Genomic DNA, 10,574 nt, shown 5'->3' on the forward strand with positions numbered 1-10,574 from the left:
CATTAGTTAATTAATAAATAATAATTATTCCCGCCGCAAAAGTAATGACCAAAGTAAGAACAGATAAAGAAGTCCCAAAAGTAAAAAGCACCCCAAAATAGGAAGAATCTGACGGGTAGTGGACCCGCATGCATGGTTTTTAAAGCTTTGTGGTGGAATTGGGCATATACCAACGAAGCTAAAACGGCCCCCACTGTGTCTCCTTCAATCATGCACATTGCTATTTCATTTCGGCCACATACTCTAGCAAATTGAAGACCTGGACCTCCCCCAGCCGCACCGTGAATGTCGAATATTGTAATGTAGTGTTTCATATGATTTCAAATTGCAATTAGCTGCGTCAATAATATCTCACACAATTAATTATTTCATCTCCACACTGAAAATCCTCATATACTCGCACACCCGTCGTTTCTTGGGCAGCTAGACATTCAATTCTTTTTGCAACTTCCATGTATGTCCTTATATCCACTATCTAGTGCCTGCGACTGTACATCATTATGCAGCAAAATATCATTACAAGAATTTATGAAGGTAATTAAATGTTACGATTACACATTCAAAGCTCATCTCCAAATTAACCGGGGAGAGCCCTAAATTTATATAACCGCATTTATACGAGGCTTCTCATTGTGGAAATCATAACAAGGCACCCTTGTTTGAGAGTCAATATTTTCCAACGATTTTACACACCCATAACAGTACTTTACTCGACTTCTTGTCCGTCAATAGGCTTTGTAGGTGACATCAACATTTTAATGAAAACGTCAATCATGTTGCAAGCATAAAATTTAAAAGAAGAACCGATGCTTTGTAGAAAAGACATAGTTAAAATCAAAATTGTGTCCAAGACCTATGTAAATTGAAGGACCAAACCTATTATTTTATTCATGGAATAATTTGATCAAATGACCAAAATACCCCTCTATGTTAACTAAAACTAAATTAAGAAAAAGGCACAAAATTTGGTCACCAAAGCTCTAGTCTCTAGAGCTCTAGCAACCTATGGCTAAAAACTCCAGCCACTCTTCCAATAATTGAGGCTTGTGGAGCTCTAGTCAACAGGTGAAGGTGTTTGTGGTTGTGTGGCAAAGTGTGAAGGTGTAACATTCAAAAAAATGTAATCTCAAATTAACTAAGTAAATGAGGGTAATTGAGAGTAAATTATTTGGGGTGTAATTATAGAGGGCTACAGATGTTCTGAGTTGTAATTTTACCCTTAGGATTGAGTTTGAGTGAAATTGGGCCATCCAGACATTAAAAAGTAAGAAAAGCAAAGTGAAATGACTCTATGTCATATGCCGCGTGTAATATCTCCCTTACTTGAACACAATGAACTATAAAAGTCCAAGGTAACCATAAGAAGCTCCTTTTTAGATTACCAAGTTTGAATTTTGTAGAAATAGAATCCCCAAGTTTCATAAATTAATTTCACTAAAACCTCACTTAAAACAACCTCAAATCAGAGTAAAATAATATTTTAGAAGCATGAGATATTTTATAGAAGTGAAAAGATTTGAAATTAGTTAAAAAAATATCAAAGACTGAGAAACATGGTAGTACACTACGACACAACATGTGACCATGTGCCACGGCTATTATACTCTGTGCCACATGCTACAGCGCAAGCACCATGTTACACATATTAGACAACAATTTTACTATCATTTGACAGAAACCTAGGGCAATTTCGGACGTGCCTCATTTCTCCGTCCAATGTCTGAATAAGGTGATCTAAATATTTACGAAAAGCTTTTTTCATAAACTAGCTAATGCACAAGTTTATACTTCAAAATTAAGTCATACAAGGAAGATGGATATCCAAATATATTTTCATAGCTTTTTACACTTTTTATAATTCAAGGGTATCAAAAACCCCACACATACGCCCAAAGCAATTCCTAACACTTAGAACATACTCAAAGGACTTAAGACTACATGTACAACACATCACACGCACATAATTTCAATCATTAAATTTCACTTCTCAACCCCTTTAATATCAAAAATAAAGAGGAAAGTTTTAGCATTACGTTTAACCATAAAATATTCATGGGCATGATCAAATTAAATTTTCTATACTTGCACTAGTATTTTGACCCTATCAACATTTACAAATAATCCAAACAACAATCCAAAGCCCAAAATAAATTCCAAAGATCATAAACCTCTGTAAGTGCAAGTATATGCAAAATATGACTAAAATATTCAATACATTACACAAAATAAATGGAATGAGGAGGCATTATAGTAGGGATTTCATGAATTCTTAAGCCTCCAAAGTTCTTTCCTTTTCTGTATTAGAATTAGAGCCTATAAAATATTAAAAAAAGAGGGGTGAGTTTAGCCACTCAGTTAACCAAAGTATGCCTACCCTATGCAATTACATATCAATTGAATTAAACACACAAGAGTGAGTTAATTACTCAAAACATTCACTTACATGTGATACAAGTTATGATTTCACAGCTTATCTCTCTTTCATATTTATCAATTCAATTCATAGAGTATATTGTATAATACACACAAACATGTGACAATTATCCCAACACATCACTTCAATTTATGTTGCCACAATGCAACCAATTGTGTGACAATGGCACATTCACTATCATGACTTGCCATAAACTTAACAATCATACGACACGTCAGATAAAACACATATCCATGATCAATTCCTTCTTATACCTTCCATATATCTTCTGACTGAAACTATAGGCTATAATATCAATCAGAGCTCCTTCTGTGTTACTGGACTATCCGAGCTCATCAATTGTGAGATATGACCTGATCAAAGATCATAATACTCACTCTCGAACCATGACTTCCTCCACTCTCAAATCTCGGGGGTGCTGTAAACTCTAAACTAATCTCCTCGATAAACAAGTGGGGTTAGCTAAGTTTAGCCCTCAATAAACAATGAAACAAGGCTTAGCTTTCATGTACTGAAGGCAGTTAAAAGTATCATATGAATTTTATCTACTCCTTTCCTAGGAAAACTCTCACCCAATAATTGTATTAGTTCCTGATTGTGTCCTCCTTACGGCCCCAAGTTTGAGTCTGCTTATAGAGGTATCCTTCTCAGTGATGCGGCCAAGTTCTTCATTCCCTTATGCAAAGCTGCATCATAAGTTGCTATCTCTCTCTCTCCCTCTCTGTATTTTAACGTTTCCAGGACGATAGCAAAGAACTTTTGATTCTCCTCTATCTGTATATCCACATGGTCCTAGATTCCACATAGCACTTTTGCTACTTGACTGTTAGATGTAATTAGAGGGTTTACCGATTCACTTCCTAGTTTCAACCTAGGGCTCATGCTGCTGCTCTCGTCGTCATCGGTATTACATGTCCACCTGTCTTAGCGTCAACTATCAATGCTTTTAACCCTACGGGTGCATATTTTTCTTCTAGCTCATTGGAACCAACACCTGTTTCATCAATCTTTTTACCTTTTCTAGTCCTTGGCATCTTGCTACATAGTGTCCCACTAGTCGTGTCATAAATTATCCGTTGGGAATAATAAATTACCAAGCATGTTAGAGACGCTAAATCTCAATTCATAACAAAAGGTCCTCAGGCTCCCTTACCACTGTTTACCCAAATGTAAAAGATACATAAGAATTAGAATAACAAGAGTTTGATTAATGCTAAAGGATTACATAGCGTTAAAAATTACAAGACTAAAAATGAAAATAAAGCTACATGTAAAAGCTATCTGATGAATCTAAGAACTACAGATGTGAAATATCAGTATTTGGATAAGTGTTCTCCCTTTCTTTCTATGATTTAGTTCTCCTTTTATAATGATTAAGCTATGGCAGTTGCTCTCATGGAATCTAGAACGTATCAAGGATTCATTACACACAGTTTGCGAAATTCATGGCACGGTCTATTAGCAATGTTTTCCATCGTTTAATGGCTAGCCCATGTTTCTGACATACTCGTGAATAATAGTCATGTCTTTGTGAGATTCGAGGTCGTTGAGGTTATGGTTTTATATACCAATGGTCTAGGCAGTGGCTTTGAAACTAAAGGGATTTTGAGGGCTTGTGCTTATCTGACTAAGTTATTCTCTGGGATCTGAACTAGCCCTTTTTGTTTAAATCTCTTATTGAGTCTAATTCTTCAGTTATTCAGTCTACTTTAGGTTATGGCCCTTGGTAAGCGATGTTTCAATTTTAGCCCAAACAGTCTTATATGCTTCTAAAAGTGATTTCTATGTTGATACCTCTATTGATAGCTAAAATTTTTGTTGGTGTTGAGATTCGAATTAAGTTGCTGACTTGCTAGGTAAAAAAGGCCATGAAATGCCTTATTCTTTTAATGTCTTAGATAGCCTTCCGCCTTTTTTTAAGAGGAGGATGTTGATGAAAGATTATTTCTTCTTTTGGATGTAGTGTGTGTATAATATAAATAATTTCTGGTACATCGCTTCCTTTTTCCATTACTATTTCCAATCATTCCCTTTAAGTAATATAAAAGCATTTTAATTTTGGTGTGGCAATTTTAATTTTAGTTTATTTTTAGCAGGACAAAAATATTTATCAAAGAGATGATATATTTATATATTGCCAATCCCATTTGAAGCATCGTTTTCTTTTTTTTTTTCTTTTATCAATTTATCTATCAGACAACAACTATAAAGGAATGCTTTCTACAACATGGTATAGGATTACAGTCACATTAAAAGTTACGTGGGATCTTGGCATTAAGAAGATTTGCTCTTGAAGGGGAATAAAGAATGGAAGTATATCATATTTTTAAGGAGATCAATTGTTGTGAAATGGCATTGGAAATGTGGTGAAGGTATTTTTTGTCACATCTCTGTTCCGGGATCAAGTTTGAGGCTTGTATTTAGATTCCTTGCTGTTAAGGTCTGGGAGGTTCTATTTTTCAGATCCACGGGCTTTTTTGTTTTTATTAACTGATATTAATGTCAACAATTCAGTAATGTAAAGCATTATGCTAAATTTTATTAGTTACTCTCTCAAATTCTATTTATAGAAAACTTTTAAAAATAACTTTTAATATAAAATATAGGACACTTTATTATATTTAAATTACATTTTCAATTTTATCATTTATTGGTTAACATAAAAATATTTCATATAGTTATATCATTATTAAAAGTAAAAGGTAAAAAAGAAATAAAGTACATCTTATTTTTTTATCATATCAATCAAAAATTATTTTTTTAATATGCATGAAATAATTAAAAATATTTTATAATAAAAACCCGTGAAAGTATACATACTTATACTTGGGTTCCATCGTTGCACAAAACTCCAAAGTCCATACATATGAGTTTATATAAAGTAGACTAATTACAACTTATTCAGCGTAGTGCATTTTAAGTAGCATTCATTTTTTTCACCAGGAAAGGAAAAAAAAAAAAAAGCAGCAGGATTGATTTGAACGGTCAAGATGATAATATGAGAGGATCTTGGTGGTGCTCATTGTTTGGGTTGAATTTGTTGCTGGATTTAGGATTTCTGTAGATTGCATACACCACCAGTTGTATCGCTCCAAGCAAAAACCCACTTCCATTTGGCACCTTAATAATAGATACACACACACACACACACACACACTTCCATGTTAATTTCATAATTAACATTAATGACTTCAATCAAATTATTAATATTTTTAATACTCACCCCCAAGATCCAATCGCTTTCAAGGATCGTATAGCACCCAAACGCCACCATTAAAAAACATGCACAAGGAAAGTAAGAATGGCATATATTCCACGCTTTTGGTCCTCACCACTGATCTCTACACATTAATTGATAAACAATAATTATTGCCATCATAAATATCAAACTGTGATTTATATGAAATGAAATTAAAATGAATCACACAACTTTCAGTCCTTTCAATTGGTCTTAGTTATTAATTTGATCCCTCAAGTTTAATTTTTATCACTTTGGTCTCTTAAATTTATTTTGGTTATTGATTTGGTCCCCATTATTTGAAAATGAGGTTGCACTCTTAAACTTTTATGATATTAATAGCAAAATATAGATGGCAACCATATAGATTAATAAAAAGAAGGATAATTATTTAGGTAGGAAAAAAACTCTAAAATTTTAAAAAAAACAAGAGAACAAAACATAATAAAAGGGATTACATTGATAAAAGTTAAATTAAACTAATTTGAGAGTTAGTTTGTTTCCATTTAGCTATACATGCATGCTAAGTCATCAATAAGCTTTACACATTAAATTATTTTGAGAGTGTGTTGAAAACTTGAAGGACTCACATGGTAATTAAAAAAACATAAGGGATCAAATCAACAAAAATTAAATTTGCGGGACCAAATTGATAGCTAAGGCAAATTTGAAGGACTAAAAATTTTTATTCTAAATTAAAATATGCTTCTTCTGTTAAAAGATGTAAGATAGTTTAATTAAATCTCTCCCCTAATAAAGTAGTTACCTAATTTTAAACTAACTCTGTCTTTTCATATTTTCGTTATTAAACATCCTATAATAAATATATATAAAGTTATTATTAATAGGGTTTTTTTTAAATAATGATTACAACTCAAAATATTAAAAATATTTTATATTTTTAAACATTTAATTTTAAAAAAATATTTTATATTTTTAAATAAAGAGAATATGTAAAGTAACTAACAAAGAAGAAACCGATAAAGAAGTCCCAAGGAAAAGCACCACAAAATAGGGAGGAAGTAGGCGTGAATATGACGTGCCGTGGACGCATATATGGTTTTAAAAGCATGCGGTGGAATTGGGCATACAACAAAGAAGCGAAAACGGCCCACTGTGTCGATTTTCAATCGTCGATTTCGTTTCAGCCTCGTATTTTAACAAATTAAACATCTGGACCTCTTCTAGCCACATCGTGAATGTGGAAGCGGATGCTCATCATTTGATGACCCCACAATCTGAGTTGTCCAGATTTTTAATTTAAATCTGAACGGCACTGGATTTTTAATTTGAACATTTCAAAGTTATAGATTTTATTTTTGTATTTTATTTTATATTTATTTGACTAAAAATTATAAATGATAATAAATCTGCTTTGTCATCAATGTGAATAGTATAGATTTAATCTAAATAATCTAATTTAATATAATATTTATATAAATTAACTAGTCAAATGAACTTTGGATAGTCTATGTTTAAAATCTTTAAATTGTAACTTTTTCTTAATTTTTTTAAAGTGTCATTTTGAATATTATTTTTATTTTTATTTTTAATATGATATTTTCTAAAAAAATTATAAAAGTTTTAAAAAATTTGATATTAAATTCAGATTGTCAAGAATACCTTTAGATAGTCAATTTATAAAATATATAAAAAATATTATTGAATTAGACTGTCTAAATTAAATTTGTATTGTCTATATTGATGATAAAATAAATATATTAAAATTTTATAATTTTTTATAATAAATATAAAAATAAAATATTAAAATCTGGACTATCTAAAAATACATATGAAGTGATCAGCACCATGGTGCTTAACAGTTCGGAAGCCAATCGTGAATGTGGAATACTGTAATAGTATTTCACATGCTTTCAATTAGCCACATCAATATATCTCGCACAGTTAATCATTTCATCTCCACGCTGAATGTGCAACTATACCATCTATGTCTTGTATATATGTCATTATATGCCAGCAAATATCATTACCAAGAATTTATGGAGGTAATTAAATGTTACGAGCACATTTTAAAAGCTCATCCCAAATTAACTGGGAGAGCCCTAAATTTATAAAATGCATTTATATGAGGTTTTTCATTGTGGGAATCATTAACAATACAACATCGTTTGAGAGTCAATACTTTCAACAACTCTATTCCACAGTACTCTACTCGATCTCTTGTCAGTCAAAAGGCTTTCTAGGTAATACTCTCAATGGCTTTAACTTTTTAATGAAAACATCCATCAATGTTGCCAGCGTAAATTCAAAAGAAGAATCAATTTCAAAAGATTAAAAGTGTCAAGAGAACCTCTCATGTATTTATAAACGAAGCTTATCTTGCAAGGTTTTTTCCCAGGTGGGACTCATAAGTGATGACATTAAATTTGAATAGTATCTTAAAAGTTAAGCAGAGAAATGTGTGGTGTCGGGAAGAAGGAAGGGAGATTGAAGTTAAGAGATAGGGTTACAGTGTTACACGTACCAGGGCAGATAGAGGAGATCCGTACATGAGAATGTTCAAAGCAGCACCCATAATTCCGACGACATCGGTCCGAACTCCTCCGTGCAACGCTATTTGAGTTACTATTATGGCCACTCCAAAAAATCCCACATCTAAAATTCCGACCAGAATCCCAGTTTTGGCCTGTGCCAATCTCATTAATTCATTATTATTTACCTATCAAGTTAATTCATAGATATATAAATATATTGTACAACGGGAGTCATGCTAGATTTCAAAAGCTTACTCTCATCTTGGTCGGAGCATATATAAGAAACAGGATAACGTAGGCGGTTTTACCACAATCCCGAAGCTGTTGACGGTGGCGAAGAGGTATTCTCCGGCCTTCATCAATCCGTAATAAGTCCACAAAGACGAGTTTAGCAATGTGCAAACGTAAGGCAGACTTTCAAATTCTTGCGTAGATCCATGCTTTATTATTCTCCAGAATGTCGGCCTGCAATTTAATTATAAAAAATAAACTTGTTCATACACACATGTATGGTGGAGGAACAGATCGATCACTAGATTATATGGAGGAGGAGGAAGTAGGAGCCGTACACTGGAGACAGAAACATGAGAACTGAGATGATGTTTCCTGCAACCAGTTCAGCAGATGAGTTATATGGTCATAATTAACAACATATATATATACATATAGAGCAGTGCATTATAGGAGGAGGCGAAAAATGCTATTTTGAAAACTATGACGCCAACAAAGAAACTCAGCTGTGCCATGTTTAGCAACAAAGTAGAGGGGACGACTGATAGACTGATAGTGATCGTATAGTATTTGAATATGTAAGATATAATTGAATGAAGAGTTGAATAGATTGGGCACAGGTTTTTGTAGAAAAATTGAGAAACAAAAATAAAGAGAGGAACAAATAATTGAGGAGCAATGATGACGTTGTCCCACCAGGGAAGGCAGATTTCACATGCATGTGCTCGGGTAATATCCCTAATTCCTTTCATTTATAAAGGCGGAAGAGAAAAAAATGATCCACATTATAAAATATGTCATTAATTTTGGGGAGAATAATTTCAATAAAGGTTTTGGACTATGCTTATTTAAATTTAAAGCTTCTAAATTTTTAAAATTTTATTGCAGTCTAAGGATGTTAATTTGATATTAAGTTTTTGAAAGAGTTGACAAAATTATCTCTCATTTAAATTAATACCAAAACTTTCCTACTTTATTTGTTTATCATCTTATTTCATTTATTAATTTACTTATGGAGTATTGTTCACTGCTCTACTTGTTTTCATTTTAGGTATTTAAATCATCTTAAAATAACTTATCAATTCTTATATTATATAATGTTTATTTACTTACGAATTATTATTCATTGCCTTACATTACTTGTTTATTGTCAGACTTTCGCTTAATTTCATTCTAGAAAAAAAAAAGTGAAGTAGTGCAATTAATAATATTCGGTAAGTATATAAGCAAGTGAAGTATGTTAGTTGTAATATTAATTTAAATGAGGGATAATTTTATTATTTTTCTCAAAAATTTAATACCAAGTTAGTAACCTTGAATCATAATGAAATTTCAAAAATTTAGAAGCTTTGAATTTAAATAAGATAGTTCAAGGATCTTTATTGAAATTCTCCCTTAATTTTTTATCACAATTTTTTTCTTTTATCTCACATTAAATGTGGAAAAGAGAGTACTACTTTAAATCCTAATTATAGGATAAAATTAATTAATTTTACCATTTTTACAGGGTGGTAGTTAATTCTTTAAACCTCTAATTTTGTCTTTAGTTGAGATTGATGATCATAATAAAATATTATATATAAATTAAAAGCATGTCAACAAACTTTCCATAAAAAAAAAAAAAGCATGTCAACAAACCAAATTAAAATTAACATGAGTGATGAGGGCTCTTGCCACTTGAATAAGTAACTGAGGGTTCAAATTTTAACTCCTATGTATATAACTATTTATATGCGAGAAGTCTACCATTTGTCTAAAAACTGAAAAAACAATTATGTATTTGTCCAATATTTAGGATCAAGTAAAAAAACTTAAAATTGTGTGAAATAATTAGAATGGAAATAAGGAGTGCGTCATTAGAGTAGGGAAATTCAATATGGAAAAATTTAGAAAATTATTAATAATTTCTGAGATTTTTCTTAAATTAGTAATTATTTTAATAGGGATCGAAAAATAAAATGGAAATACTACAGAGACTTTAGGGTAGCTGTGGAGTGCTTTCCCTGGACTTGGAGTGGGATCCCCTGTAAGGTCCAAAGCCGAAGAAATTTGAACTTGTCTCCCGTGCTTGGTTTAATTCTGAACTTTTTACATTCCTATGCTCTCAGGCTTCCGATGTATTTGATCTATTTGTTTCAGGAAAAGTAACATACTGCTGGTTAAAAAAAAAAAAAAC

General features: G+C 31.8%; 1 protein-coding gene across 1 annotated transcript; it reads right to left on the bottom strand.

The window, feature by feature from the left end:
• Window positions 1-5,325: 5,325 nt before the first annotated feature.
• On the bottom strand, window positions 5,326-8,335 carry LOC129296611 (bidirectional sugar transporter SWEET16-like). The gene is given in 4 exon segments (XM_054935199.1): window positions 5,326-5,554; window positions 5,658-5,685; window positions 5,687-5,775; window positions 8,158-8,335. Coding segments are annotated over 4 exon segments (429 nt in total). The 5' UTR covers window position 8,335; the 3' UTR covers window positions 5,326-5,419.
• Between the last annotated feature and the right edge of the window lie 2,239 nt (window positions 8,336-10,574).

Source organism: Prosopis cineraria, unplaced genomic scaffold (assembly GCF_029017545.1).
Source record: "Prosopis cineraria cultivar Desert tree isolate PC_DT_omini unplaced genomic scaffold, ASM2901754v1 PC366, whole genome shotgun sequence".
NCBI classification, from domain to species: domain Eukaryota; kingdom Viridiplantae; phylum Streptophyta; class Magnoliopsida; order Fabales; family Fabaceae; genus Prosopis; species Prosopis cineraria.